Source organism: Gekko japonicus, unplaced genomic scaffold (assembly GCF_001447785.1).
Source record: "Gekko japonicus isolate JY-2015 unplaced genomic scaffold, Gekko_japonicus_V1.1 scaffold309, whole genome shotgun sequence".
Taxonomy (NCBI): domain Eukaryota; kingdom Metazoa; phylum Chordata; class Lepidosauria; order Squamata; family Gekkonidae; genus Gekko; species Gekko japonicus.
In genome coordinates, this window is record NW_015166430.1 from 70,552 (window position 1) to 85,885 (window position 15,334).

Here is a 15,334-nt window from a genome sequence, read left to right on the forward strand (position 1 = left end):
AAAAGGGGAAGAAGAAGGGAGGGGGGAAAAAAGGAAGGGGGGGGGGGGGGAGAAGGAAGCAGAAAGGGGAGGAGCTGTGGCAGGAAAGGAGGGGGGAAACAGGGACCGTGTGGGGCGGAGGACCAGTGGATGGATGGGGACAGATATGCTTTTCTCCCTGTGAGTCCTCACAAGTTCACCCTAGTTGAAGGCATAATTTTTATATTTCTGTACATGTCAAAGTGATCACAGGTTAATTCCCCTGCATCTGTTAAAAAAACAACAACATGGGAAGCAGAGCAAAGAATTCAAGCCTCTAGTGAAACATACTAGAAAACACTGTCTGAGGGTCCAGGGAGAGATGGGTCCTGAGAAAAGCCACTGCCCCATAGCTGGATGTGTTTTTCATTTTTGTTGCCTGATCAATTATAGCTACAACAACCCATACAAATCACATCCCTAAGCATGGCCTTGCCCTGTTTGAACCCCCCCCCCCTTAATGCACACAGGCAGCTGTGAGCATCTCTGTATGGCAAGATGTGACGGCCTCCTCAGGGCGGTGGAGTAAGTGTGGCGCAAAAATGCGTGAGCCGGAGGCTAAAAAACGGTGAGCTAGCTCACACTAACTCAGCTTAGAGGGAACACTGGCTACAACCCATACAAATCACATCCCTAAGCATGACGTCTGTGGCCTTGCCCTGTTTGAAACCCTCTCCTTAATGCACACAGGCAGCTGTGAGCATCTCTGTATGGCAAGATGTGACAGCCTCCTCAAGGTGGTAGAGTAAGAGTGGCAGAGAGAGAGAGGCCCATCTCCCTGGCAGAGGACACCAGGGCAGGGTAGCAAGACTCCAGGTGGGGACTGGAGACAACTGGTCTCCAGCTGACAGAGATCAGTTCCCCATGAGAAAACGGCTGCTTTGGAAGGTGGGCTCTATGGCATTGTACCCTGCTGAGGTCCCTCCCCTCCCCAAACCCCACCCTCCCCAGGCTCCACCCCCAAAATCTGCAGGTAATTGCCACCCAGAACTGACAATCCTGTATCAGGGAGTTGTGTACCAGCCTCTCTGAAATGGAGCACTTGCAGCTCTTAGGCCTTGCAGTGAGGCTCACACAGGAGAACTGGATTAAAAAGATTTGTATACCACACTCTCTGACTTCTGAGGCAGCGCCTAAGATTCGTATGGATACATTAAACAAATTTAACCAAAAGGAAAAAGCAACAACCAAGAAAGGCCATTGCTTTCTGGATGAATTGTCTCCCTTGTTAATCGGGGAGGGGAGTCAGATTTTTCCCCTGAGGGACCAAAACGTTTCGCCTCAGACTGTTTTCTTCAGTGGGGCACTTGGAAGAGTTGCCAACCCTGGATTCATAGATTCCTGGAGATTTGCAAGCAGAGCCTTAAGAGGATGGAGTCGATGGAGGGGACTTAGCATGGGCGTTAGAGTTGCCAGCCCCGGGGGTTTGGGAATGCCTGGTGATTTGAGGGTGGAGACTGTCATTTAGGGAGGGGGGGACCTCAGCAGGGTCTCATGGCATGCAGTCGGCCTTCCAAAACAGCCACTGTCTGCAGGGGAAGTGGAGTAAATGGTTCAAATAAATAAATAATAAGTGAATAAGCCATTTATGAACTCTGGAGATCCGTCGTGATTCTGGGAGATCCCCAGCCCCCACCCGGTCGGTGGTGAGAAACCCAAACAGCAGAGAAGCACCGAAGGGAGTAAACGACATAAAAGATACACAAAAATCAAACCATGCATAAGTAACAAAAAACATTCAGCAGTCAATGAGTATGATTATCTGAACCTATATAAATAGTGTAGTTTATAAACAATACAATATGATAGTCAGAAACTCAAAAATACATGGTCCAAATAAACAGATATCAATGTTTATAACTCCTCTTTGAAAAACTTCGAAGAGGAATTATAAACATTGATATTTGGACTTGTCACTGTTTGAGGAATGTCACTTGGACTATTCCTGAAGGTTGTTTGTGCATTTGGACCATGTATGTTTGAATTTCTGAGTATCATATTGCATTTTTGATCAACTACACCCTTTATATAGGTTCAGATTACCATGCTCATTGACTGCTGAATATTTTTTGTTATTGGACTTCCGGTTGATGGTGGTGTGGTAGCAGACTCACCTCCCGGAACTCCCGGGGGTGAAGCTGCACACCAGCAGAAGGGTGTGTGTGCGCAGGATTGTTACCCCCCCAGAGACCCAGTTGAAGGGTCGCTGGCCATGGGATTCTCGAGAGTTCGCCTCTTCGCCAGCGCGATGCCAGGGAATTGAGGCGCCTCTCTGTCCTGAAGGTTCTTCATGCTGTGTGGCCGAATGGAACTAAGTGATGCTAACCGGGGCAAGTGCAGGAGATCGAGCACGGAAATGGAGCTAAAACGAGGTCTGAGGACCAATTATGAATGTGAGTTCATTTAAAGCGTACCGGTTAAATTGAAAAGATAGCTCCCCACCCCATGGAACAGAAAGTGAGGCGAGGGGGGGAGGGACGCCTCCCATGCGCATGAACTTTAAGCGAATTGGAGGGGGGGAGTGGAAGAGAAAGTGAAGAAAACTGTTAAGAAAGACTTACCAAGGCGAGCTTGAGCATATAAGCGCATATTCAGAGACTTTTAAAATATTTGCGAAAGTAAACAATCCTTAAAGATGGCGGGGAAGAGGACGGAGAAAGAGAAACTTTTAAAAGCGAAAGGAACGGAGAGTCCAAGACCGGAAGGAAACAACGAGCTGGCAAAGACATTAGCGGAATCCATGCGCCCTCTGCTGGATCAGATGAGTAACCTCAGGGAGCAGCTGTCAACAATGAACCAATGCATCACCACTCAGCAAACACAGTTGAATGAGACGCTTAAAATGATGAATCAAACAGCTGAGAAGGTGAAAGAAGTGGAAGTCACTGCCCAAAAGGTGAAGAAGAAAGTACAAAAACTGGAAAAGAAGCAAATCTCCACAGAAGAACAGTTGCTGCAATTACAAATGGAAAAGGCTAATTTGATTCTTCGCTTCCAGGGCATTCCAGAGACTAAGGGAGAGAATCTAAAGGAAATGATGAGTGACATACTGGCCCCAGTGACGGATATGAAGGCGGAATCTTTGCTGAGTGATATGGATGTGGCCTATAGGTCATATTCTGAATATATAAAGAAAAATAATCTGCCTGGGGAAATAGTGATAAGATTCTCGAAGAGGCATGTGAGGGATGCAATCCTGAAAGCGGCATCTGGAACACCCGTGAAAGATGGAGACAATACTATCAGGATCTTAAAAGACATTCCATTTGAAATAAGACGGAGGAAGAAATACAAAGACTTAGTTCTTTTTCTTCAGACAAATGCAATTGGATATAGATGGCTAACTCCAGAATGCGTCACCTTCAAAATCAAGGACAAAAAAGAGAAGATTGACTCTGTGCAGAAAGCACAGGAATTTTTGAGAATCCAGTTGGGAGAGCCAGAAGAGGAAGAAAAAGAAGGGACGAACAGTAAGTCCAGTGGTGAGCTGGACTCGGGGTCTTCTGGAGAGGACTCTCTATCAGAGAAAGGGGCAGCAGCCCCTAAAAGTCCTTATAAATTCCGGAAGAGACAGGGAAAGGGAAAATGAAGGCTGAAGGACTCTGAATTGTGCCTTTGAAAGTATTGAAACTAGATGCTGAGGGGTCTTACCTGTTAACAGTTAAGTTTAAGTTTTGAAAGAGATAAAATGATATGTAACTCAATTCATAATGGTACTAGCGTGATTAAGAGATAGCGTATATTTAAGCTAATTTGATGATCTCCTCTCCTGGGTTTTTAGTCAGTAGTGGGTATCTTTTCTTTATCTCTTAAATGTAGTCCCCTCCCTCATTTCTGTTATAGTTTTTAGTCTTAATAAAAATGCAATAAAAAATTCCCCATTGGGGAGCAAAAAATCCCCCCCCCTGTTATTTATGCAAGGTTCGATCTTTTGTATAACTTACTTCCCACCTGGTGACCGGCCAACCCTACACAGAGTTCACCCTCTGAAATGGCTGCTTTGCAAAGGGGGGAACTGATTACTATCATTGGGAGATCAGTTGTGATTCTGAGAGAACGTGAGGCCCCGCTTGGAGGCTGGCAGCCCGAGCCCTTTGGTTAATGTGCTGATTTTACTTTTCTGAATATGGCGTAGACATTTCCATTTTTTATACACACATATATGCTATACTTCTGTTGGCTTTCTTTTCTTTTCCCATGTCAACCTCCAGTTTAGCCCCAAGTACCTCTCCTTTGGGACCACCCCATAGTTCGCGTGGTTAAACCGCTGGTTCAAGTGGGATGCAAGCAGCCAGCCCGTTACGCGACTGGGGAGGGCATTCCGGACAATGTTCATAAACCTAGTGAGGAACACCATGTCCCATGGGTAGCCGTCGTCAAACACGCGGCTTATCACCCAAGCGCCTCTGCCCGTGCTGATCATCGCCTAGAAGAAACAAAGAAGATCGTCAAAAGAAAAAGGAGAGACTGGATTTATACGCCACCCTCCACTCGGAGTCTCTGAACGGCTTACAATCTCCTTCCCTTCCCCTCCCCAAAACAGACACCCTGTGAGGTAGGTGGGGCTGAGAGAGCTCTGAGAGAACTGTGACTGCCCACGGTCTGGCTGCATGTGGAGGAGGAGTGGGGAGTCAAACCCGGTTATCAAGATTAGAGTCCACTGCTCTTAACCACCACACCAAACAAAACACAGCAGTGCCTGATGACAAGCTACAGCCAAAACACATAAATGCCAGACCGTAGATTTAAATGAGTTTCAGAGTGTAAACTAAATAAAAATTATGTGAAGCAATAGCAAAAAGATCTTGCCTTGGACGTTAGTCCAGAAAATGTCTATTGACAAAAAGACACACTTTCTTGGTGAACCTGGAAGTCTGACAGAATGTGGTAAAAACTGGTGGCATAGAAACAGAGGGGGTTCTGCCAAGAAACAGCATTTTCTTTGACCAAGAAAATGCTGCACAGCCACTGCACGTGCTTATAAACCTCCTGCCACCAAACATTACAATCCACAATAGGGCTGCGGGGGACTCTTTGTTTTTTGGGCGACTGCTAGAGCATTGCCCGGTGATGTCCCCGGCGTGATGACGTTACTTCCGGGTGATGTCATCATGCTGGGGGCGTGGGCCTGATTCCGCCATTTCAGGGGTGGGGCTCCCCCCGGCAGCCCGATCCCCGGCGGCGGATTGGAGGCCGTTTCGGCGGGGGTTCCCCTGCCTTGGCAAGGCTAATCCACAAATGATAACAAAGATCAGTGTAAATTAGACTAAATCTGTGCCGCTGTCAGAAAACAGGAAGTACACATTGACCCGACCAGATGCGATCAGATGGGAATCGGGTTTCAGTTCGTCAGCGCGCGTTTCCGGCGCACCGCAACACAGTGAGAGGAGCTGCTGGAGTGATCAGACGGAGGATGTCCATCTATGGCCCGTCGGAAGTGTTAGCTACTGCACTTTCACCGGCAGCTTTTAACTGCTCATCTTTGGCCGGACGCGATGGGCTGGCAACGGGTGCACGACGCCTGCCAGATGTGCCCATTTGATCGCACCCTTAAGATCCACCTGGCATCCGTAAGTATCCCGCGGCAACTTCTACATGTGATCGGAGCCTTAGACTGGCAGAACAAGATGGATATCTGGGTGGGGTCTGGAGAACTTGTGAGAAAGATCTAGTCACCAACATTTTAACTGCAAAATCCTCCTGTTCTGAAAACAAACTCTCCATCTTTACAAGGAAGCCTTCCTTCCACAAGTTTAAAGGAGTTATTTTAAGACAAAGTATCTGTGGGGCAGGGTGCCCACCTGGCCCCATCCTGGCTACAACCCTGACTTTGCTTCACGTGTTCCTTAGGAAGAGCTAAGAACACACAAAAGGAAACATGTGGTGGAGTTTGTATCGGGCCAATTCTGAAGCCCGTCTGCCACAAAACTCTCCCAGGGGTTCCGATCGCACATATTAACGGACCGGCTCTTTCAAAAAGTCATTACCGTTCAAAACAGAAGGAATTTGTTCTGCGCAATTACACATTAACTTTTACAGTTTGAGCTGTTTGTAAGGAACAGTGACAGCAGCAGCTGCAAATTAACACAGTAAAACCTATCCCTGGTGGGTGTATTTTGAATTGACTTCCATATAGGTCAGGGGTGGCCAAACTGTGGTTCGGGAGACACATGTGGTTCTTTCACATATATTTTGCGGCTCCCAGCAGGGCGGCTGAGGAAGTGAAGGGGAGGCATGTCTCCCCAATCAGTCTTCCCTTCCACAGCCAGTGTTCCTCTCCCTGGGTAGGCTTGAGGTGGAGGGAAGCAGAGAAAGAAAGCAACTTTTACTTTAAATGCTTTCTCAATGTGCTCCCCCCACTGGCTGAGTTGGAGAAGGCATTTGTCTCTTTAAATCCCTTCTCCAAGCTAAGCCAGCCGGTGTGGGGCCATGGTGGGGGTGGCTTGGAGGACGCATTTAAAGTTAGTTGCCAAATTTCCATATTTCTTTCTCTCTCTCTTTCTCCCCTCCCTCCCCATCTAATGTGTTCTCCAAGTCGTGTCACACTGCCACACTGGTTGGCTGGGTTGGCATGGAGAAGGCATCTGTCTCTTTAAATCCCTTCTCTGTCTCTATTCCTCTCTCCCTCATCTCTTTCTTTTCTTTTCTTTCTTTCTTTCTTTCTTTCTTTCTTTCTTTCTTTCTTTCTTTCTTTCTTTCTTTCTTTCTTTCTTTCTTTCTCCCCCTCTCTGCGGCTCTTAAATTAAGCAAGTTTGGCCACCCCGATATTTGTTGAAACTAGGGCTCATAACACTGCCTAGGCAGATGCCAGGAGATTCTGGTGGTGGTGTTTGAGGAGCATGGAGTTTAGGGAGGATGTGAAGTAACTTCCAGGTGATGCGCTAGTGATTTCCCCTAAGCTCTATGGTAAGCACCATAGAGACTAAGAGGAATTCCTAGAGGCATCTTTTCTCCTGCTCCTCAAATTCTTCAAGGCAGGAGATTGGGATTAGGGCAGGGAATTTGCCACCAGGACTAGTCAGTTGAGGAGCCTAGTTCTAACTGTGGCTTCGGTCCTTTCCGCATTTGCCGGCCATTCCGGATTTTCTCTGTGTTCGAGTCAAGGCAATTTAAGTCCACAGCCAAACAGCATCCAAATAACCCAGGGAAACAGCAGGTTGAACTCTATTTTACTGCAGAATGGGGGGAAACCTTGGATTAGAAAGAAGGTTGAATCCGATTTTAATGCAGGATTGCTTGGGGGACACCGTGGTGAACATGGAAGTGGAACTCTGATCCTCTTTTCCAAATGTAGGTAGAACGTAGTGTAGCCCATTCCCAAAGCACAAAGTGACTGAGGAGAAATGTACCTTTTTTGCTATGCGACTGGCTTCCACGGCAATATCGACTCCCGAATTCCCCATGCCGACCACAAGGACTTTTTTACCTGCGAATATGTCTGGGGTTTTGTATTCCCGGCTATGGAAATACTGCCCCTGAAACTTGTCGATGCCTGTGCAGAAACAAGAAGGAAACTTGAAGCATGTGCAGCTCAACCCGGGTAAGAAGACCCCTGAGCATGTATCCGGCCCCTGAGCTCAGTCACAGTGGAAGAATCTTCACCTCGTACCAGAGGAAGGCCTGAGACACGGCTGGCGTGGCAGGAAACAAGCAGGCATGTCTTTGCACTTGTTGTTATTTGTATCTTGTCCTCCTCCCCAGCTAGGACCCAAAAGCCCCTTAGAAAAGTTGCCTGCCCCTCCTCCCTGTGCTCACAACTGCCCTGTGAGCTGGTTCATGGTGAGAGCAAGACGGGCTCCAGGTCACCCGGTGGGCTTCCGTGGAAGAAGCAGGGATTTGGACCTGGGTTTCCCAGGAACCTACTCTGACACTCTCCCAAATATGCAAAGCTATTTTTGGGCAGGAACGCACAGGAATGGACAACCAGAAATTGGTCGAGTTGGCCACACCCAGCAGGAACTCATTAGCATAATAGGCCACACCCAACAGCAGGAACTCATTAGGATTGGCTACAGTAGGGGTGTGTGGCCTAACATGCAAAGGAGCTCCTGCTACAAAAAAAGGCCCTGGGTTTTGACAACAAACAAGGTAAACAGAATAAGAAGCAAAGGGTGGGTGTGGCTGGATGAGCACACTTCTGGTAACACAGGGGTGCGGCCTCATATGCTAATGACCTGTGCTGTCAGGGGTGTGGCCTCATATGCTAATGAGTTTCTGCTGTTGGGTGTGGCCAATTATGCTAATGAGTTCCTGCTGGGCTTTTTCTACAAAAAAAGCCCTGCAAATATGTATGATTAGAATTTCTTTCTTTTTATTACCCTGTATTGTGATGGCCTTTGGCTATATACACAATAAATATTCTGGTATTCTGGTACTCCAACACTCTGTCCATAATGCCACGCTGGCTGCCCCGGGGGAAGCAGGGTTTATTCCCTACTAAAGTCCGAATCAGGCATGGTGTGATGACCTGCGAGCAGAGTCCTGTGTGTGTGTTTGTGTTTGTTTCCGGCAACTTCCACGTACTTCCCCAAACTTGACCAGGGCTGCAGGGGTGGGGGGGAGGAAGAAACACCCCTGGGAAAAACGTTTAGACTTTTGTAGTATCACTTAGTGCTGCTTGCTTGCATTCTAGAAATGAATGCTGGGATATGTTATGTTGGTTTGATGTAGCAACGCATTTCTTCTGTTCTTAAACTAGAGTCAGTACACTCAATTGCTTAACACAGATTAGTTATTCCTTAACTGTTCATAGATCCTAACTGTGCAGTTGGTTCTAAGGTGCTACTGATTCAAACTTTATTCAATCCCTTTGCTTGTGAGCCACGAGAAAAAGACTGACATTTGGGTCACCTGTTGCTTTTCAGAGTTTCAATTTCTGATCCCCACCCCCACCCCAGTAAGTACAGATGCGATTTCTAGTTGTCATGAGTTTCAGGAATGCAAAGTAAGAGTCCGGAACAAAAAAGAGAGGAAAAGACATCAGAGAAAGGGGAAGCACAAATTTAAAAGGCGTGTGGGTTTTTTTTTTTTTAAGCCAAACGATTGTAATCAGTAACGAGATCAGACTGGGTAGAAAGTTTGGATGGCTTGTAATTTTATAATGAAATCATGTAAACACTCCTAACCTTGTTCCATGATGTTTTATATACATCAGAATAAAAGTTCATGACTAACCAAGGTATTTTTAGTCCGAGGAGCAAAAACGAACTTTGCTCCCTCTTTGTGGTGCAGCAAGGGAATTCCTGGAAACAGGGAAGTTTGATGCTGTTCAGCAAGAGAGGACAAACTTTGTTTTTGCATCTCGGACTGAAAATACCACTGCGGAAAAGAGTGAAAGAGGTGGAGAAATACAAATGCAGGAGCAGGGAGACCCGTTTGTACAGAAAAAGTCCTGTGGAAATGAAAGAAAGCCATGAAGGAACGAGGAGACCCGTTTGTGTGGGAAACATCCAGTTCTTTCTCCAGCTGCGGGATTTAGTAGATACAGCCAAGATAACTGGTTTTCTTTTATACTGGGCCCTCCTTTCAGGGGGTCTGTGCCCCTTCAGAAGGGCTACACGCGGCAGCAGGAACTAACAGGGAGCCCAACCATGCCACCTTCACTGCTCCCCATTTATTGGGGGTGTGTGTGGTGTATTCAATCTGACCCAATGTATGTATAAAACGCAGTGATTGAAAAACCATGTGAAGCTTCGTCCTGGGCTGGGATCCAAATCCCTCACTTGTAATTGGTAGCCCAGGAAGAGCTGACCAATCACCAACGCCTAGTTCCAGAAGCGGGAACTAATGTGATTGGACCTTATCTCTGCAACCTCATAGGTTGATATTGTATAGTAGGGCGTGGCTACATTAGCCAAGAGAGTTTAAAAGTGGAACAGCTTCGATGCAAAAGCTGTTCTGGCAAAGATTCCTAACAGCGGTTTGTCGTCCGTCACCAAGAGAAACTTCCTCCCATACAAAAAATCATGGAACTTTTTTACCGCTGATACCAGTGCTAACCCCTCCTTATCAATCTGAGCGTAATTCTTTTCCGCTGCAGATAATGATTTCGAATAAAAAGCAATTGGGGCTTCACTGCCGTCCGGCATCAAGTGGCCACCCCAAACAGAGAGGCATCAGCTGCGAGTACTAGCAGCTTCTGCTCGTCATAATGTGTCAACACTGCAGGGGGATCCTTCTCCTGCCCCACCACTCCACTGAACAAAGTCTGAAGCTTTCATCCCGCCTGTGGAGCTTTCCTTGGGGGAAGAGCTTCTTAAGTTGGAGGAAGGAGCCTTAGGAACATCAGAGAAGCCACGTTGGATCAGGCCAATGGCCCATCCAGTCCGTGTCACACAGTGGGCTAGAGGAATGCTCCTTGGTGGATAGTTGGATCAACCCCAATATCCCATTGCATATTGTATCTATTCTGATGCCCTAGAACAGAACTCATATACACAAACTGAGGCCTTGGCTAGCCCGCTCTTGTCAAGTCTTGGAAGCTAAGCAGGGCTGGGCCTGGTTAGTTCTTGGATGGGAGACCGCCAAGGAAGTCCAGGGTTGCTACGCAGAGGCAGGCCATTGTCAGCCACCTCTGTTCACCTCTTGCCTTGGAAATCCTCGGGGGTTGATATAAACTGGTTGTGACGTGATGGCTGTTTCCACCACCATAAGAATGGAACATGTAAATGGCTCCTGGACTGTTATTTCAGGCAGCTGACAGAGGGACTCGCATGAGTGACTCCTCCTCCCCATTAAAAAAAAAATCTCCCTGCAAGTAGAAAACAAATTTTATGTCAGTCCCAATGGTATTTGTTTCCATTATGCAAGTTTTCTGTACGTAGCTATTCTTTGTAATGGACGCATACTCAAAACATGAGACACTCCGTCCACACCATAAAGTGTTAATACAAACTCGTTGTCAACAACTTCGGACCGCAGTCCTGGAAGAAATGTATATACAACATTGCCTATAAGCAATCCACACTTCAAAAGGCCTCTTCTAGGAAGACAAAAACATCCTTGAGTAAGAGGATGTAACCAGTGTTCCCTCTAAACTGAGTTCATGTGAGCTAGCTCACAGTTTTTCAGCCTCCAGCTCACACATTTTTGTCTTTGCTCAGGAAGGATGGGGCTCCAGAGCAAACTAATTTATGCAGGAGCCAAATTGCTTGCTCACAACTTTAATGCCAGTAACTCACAAAGTAGAATTTTTGCTCACTAGACTCCACAGCTTAGAGGGAACATTGGATGTAACAGATGGAAACAACATGTGGATGCCTCTGTTATTCTTTTTGCCAGACACATGGAAGAGCTTTATGAATGTCGGCACTAAGTAGAGGGAAACACAGCATCGGCAGTACCGGGGAAAGAGTCGAGGGGGAGGGAGGGTTCAGTGAGGTAACCAATGCAAACCATCACAGCATCAAAGATGGCCGACTTCTGCTTCCCATCCGTCTCCGTGACGACTTCCCACTGGCCGCTGGTGGAGAAGTCAGGGCACTTCTTTATGCTGATCACTGTAGTCTGAAACGTTTTGAGAAAACGGCGACGATGAGTCCAGAAAGCCGTGAGCCCACAAATGCGCGCAACTGGATTTAGTTATCTGTTTTTTTACTAAGGGCACAAGCATATTTCTGGCAGTTGCTAGAACTACCGTATGTATCGCCCAGAAGTGACGTGAGCAACACTGGCAACATCACTGTTTTTAATTTTACTTTCCTCCCACCAAGCGGGGCTTGTTGGAGTTCGGCCTCCTGCCATAACAGGAGGTCTAAACAACCAATACAAACTATACAAACGACTGTGACATTGCTAAGATATTATTTTATGGAAATCTTTACGTATCTACTATAAAGATTTTTAACACTAATCGACACTTAAAAACTTTACAATACATATAATTCCTCTACGATGAAAAAAGTGCTTAGGTCAAATAAGTGTCCATATGGTCACTCTGAATTTCTAACTGTCAACTTCTCCATCCATTCAAAGTTCTGTGTGGCAATCCCACCTCTTGGCAGTCGAAGCCACATCATTTCTCCACTTCTATTAGTAGCTGGCTCAAAACCTGTTTCTATTATCTTCTCCAGGGCAAATTCCGCAGCAGAAACATCACATGAGTCCACTGTTTGATCATTCAGTGAGCTCCACTCTATGAAAGTGCTTTCCAAACAGGCAGCCCGGCTTGCTTGTAAAATCTCTAATCTCCACCTCCTCACAGGCCTAAATTCCAGCCAGGTTTAAATGGCCTAGCTGGAAGAATGCAAAGTTTGTCTGCAACATCCTATTATGATCACAGTTTTTAAGTTTCATTTTCATTTTAAGACCATGTCAAATTTAGTCAAAGGAAAACATGGCAGTGGTTTTTAAAGATGGTGGTTAAGATATAGGGCAGGTATGACAATTAGATCACTGATTATTATTACTTTTAAGATTAGTGTGTTTCTACCACAAGTCTGGGAATACTTTGCATTCTGCATTGTGGCATTCATTGTGGTATGAAGGAGAAACTGTGCAACAACAACCAGATTTAGACAGATCTCCCTTAGGAGATCTGAATGCTTGCGCTTGTCAACTGAGGAGGGTATGTATAGCCTATCTTCTAGGTCAGGCCGAATTTCATCAGTTTGTCTCTCTTCCACAGAGACAAAGGGCTCTTTCACATTCTAATTTTTGTGGCTTCTGTGTCTCTATTGCTTCGGGGGGGGGTGTTGTTTTCTGCACATTTTTTGCTCACTCTAGTGGTCAATTCAATATTACATTGCTGTATGTCCAGCATTAAAACCTGTAGTTTCAATCTGCAGGGAAATATGCTGGACATATTTCATGCAATATCAAATTGACCACTAGTGAGAGCAAAACAAAACACCTGTGGAAAAGACAGCCCCCCCCCCCAGCAATAGGGACACACAAGCAACGACAATGAGAATGTGGAAGAGTCCAAAGAAACAAAGTGGGAGGACGGGAGAATGCTGAAGGTATTGTAAAAATTCACAGCAACAAAATTGCATAGAAAAGCCACTATAATTAAGGAGAGCAAGTGTGCCTCTAAATAATGAAGAAACACCAAACTGATAGTGCTCCTCAGAATAAAAAGACTACTTTTACAAATGCTGAAAGATGTTTGCATGTGATCGATAAAAAACATTTGATAGAACAGCATTAATTAAGTCAAAAACAAAAGCCATCTTTTGAAAGGAGCAACAAAAATGACACAAAACGGCAGGTGAGCATTTTTTTGTTTGGTCTTAATAAAAGGTACCCCATAGCTTTTGTTTTTGGATTTTTTTGCTGTAACAGCTCAGCTCACTGAAAGAATTTTTCCAGGAATTTGTAGTATGTATTAAATGCATAGCAATCATGCAAAATTTGCAGTGCAGTCCTTCTAAGGCCATAGAAGTCAATAGAAGGGTGTTACTCTAATAAGGATGACATTTCCAGTCATCTGGGACAGAGACTTTTTGTGTTTGAGTTGCAATAAACTAGGGTACAAACATCTAAACATACTGATTTTTTTTAAAAAGATTACACTTGATTCCAACTTTGAATTGATGCAAAGCCACGATAACGTACCTGGAGCTGAATATACTTCCGGAGATTAAAGTGTTTTGTGTACAGACGCAGATATTCCAGGAGCCTAGCGTTGGGTAAAAAGACCGGGAAATACGGCAGGTGAGCATTTTTTTGTTTGGTCTTAATAAAAGGTACCCCATAGCTTTTGTTTTTGGATTTTTTTTGCTGGACCAGCTCAGCTCACTGAAAGTATTTTTCCAGGAATTTGTAGTATGTATTAAATGCACAGCAATCATGCAAAATTTGCAGTGCAGTCCTTCTAAGGCCATAGAAGTCAATAGAAGGGTGTTACTCTAATTAGGATGACATTTCCAGTCATCTGGGACAGAGACTTTTTGTGTTTGAGTTGCAATAAACTAGGGTACAAACATCTAAACGTACTGATTATTATTATTTTTTAAATACACTCGATTCCAATTTTGAATTGATGCGAAGCCACGATAACTTACCTGGAACTGAATATACTTCCGGAGATCAAAGTGTTTTGTGTACAGACGCAGATATTCCAGGAGCCTAGCGTTGGGTAAAAAGACTGGGAAATCTTCTGGGTAGGGACAGTCTGTCATGGCTGACATCTCCTTACAAGTGTTGCTGACCATAGATTTGTAGGTGCTGGGTCTTCCCTCCTCCACATACTCCTGCCCACAAAACAGGAGCACAAAAAGACTCATATCACGATTTATTTAATCATAGTTTTAGGGAGATCCCAAAAGACAGTTTTAACGTTATGGATTTCCTTATTGCGGTGGTTTTCAAACTGAAGGACAGAACCCCAAAGTGGGTCATGACTCTCATGCAGGTAAATCACTTTTAAAAAATTAATTGAAATACAGGTAAATCACAAGGCCAAGAGGGAGGAGGTGATGCAAGATGATTTGGGAGAGAAATCTTTGGGAGGCTCAATGGCAAATTTACCAGTAGGGTTGCCTCTGTATAATGTGCCGAATGCGTACAAAATTCAGCCTGCTGCTCAGTATTGTGAATAAATTACTGGACTGCTAATTGATTGCTAATTAAAAATAAATGATGAACTCGCTCAGTGTTAATTGATATGAGATTCCTGCATTTAATTTTCGAAAAGGGAAAAGTAGCGTGGAGTCATCTCGCAGGTGGACCTTGAAAAGCACAGTGAGTAGAGAAATGGGTCACACGTCAAAAAATTTAAGAACCACTGCCTTAGTGGGTTGACCTCCCCCTGAAAAGGCTGTGCATGGTGTGACAGAGACTTCAAAGTCACCAGAATAGCAGCTTTTTAAAAAAAATACAGCATTTTTTAAAAAAAGAACAGAAACTACAGACACATCCATACTAAGATGTATAACAGAATTGTAGCTTGATAAGTATCCTACGGAGCTGCGGTGGCTCAGGTGGTTAAGACGCTGAACTGCAGGCTGTTGGAGGTTGGTAGTTCAGCAGTTTGAGACCTGAGTGTGCCGCATGATGGAGTGAGCTCCTCTCCCCGAAAAGGCTGTGCATGGTGTGACAGAGACTTCAAAGTCACCAGAATAGCAGCTTTTTAAAAAATACAGCATTTTAACAAAAAGAACAGAAACTACAGTATTTTTTTTCAAAAAAATGACCAGAAACTACAGACACATATACTAAGATGTATAACAGAATTGTAGCTTGATAAGTATCCTACAGAGCTGCGGTGGCTCAAGTGGTTTTAAGATGCTGAACTGCAGGCTGTGGAAGGTCGGTAGTTCAGCAGTTCGAGACCCTGGTGCCGCATGACGGAGTGAGCTCCCATCTCTTGCTCCCG

General features: G+C 45.2%; 1 protein-coding gene across 1 annotated transcript in view; it reads right to left on the minus strand.

Moving 5' to 3' along the window:
* LOC107110958 (dimethylaniline monooxygenase [N-oxide-forming] 1-like) overlaps positions 1–15,334 on the minus strand; it is a 24,787-nt gene that overhangs the window by 7,207 nt on the left and 2,246 nt on the right. Inside the window, exons 2-5 of the mRNA XM_015411817.1 lie at positions 14,022–14,210; positions 11,361–11,523; positions 7,368–7,510; positions 4,245–4,444 (exon numbers count right to left, since the gene is read on the minus strand). Of these exons, the coding sequence (XP_015267303.1) occupies positions 4,245–4,444; positions 7,368–7,510; positions 11,361–11,523; positions 14,022–14,210 (695 nt within the window). The remainder of the gene's footprint in view (positions 1–4,244; positions 4,445–7,367; positions 7,511–11,360; positions 11,524–14,021; positions 14,211–15,334) is intronic.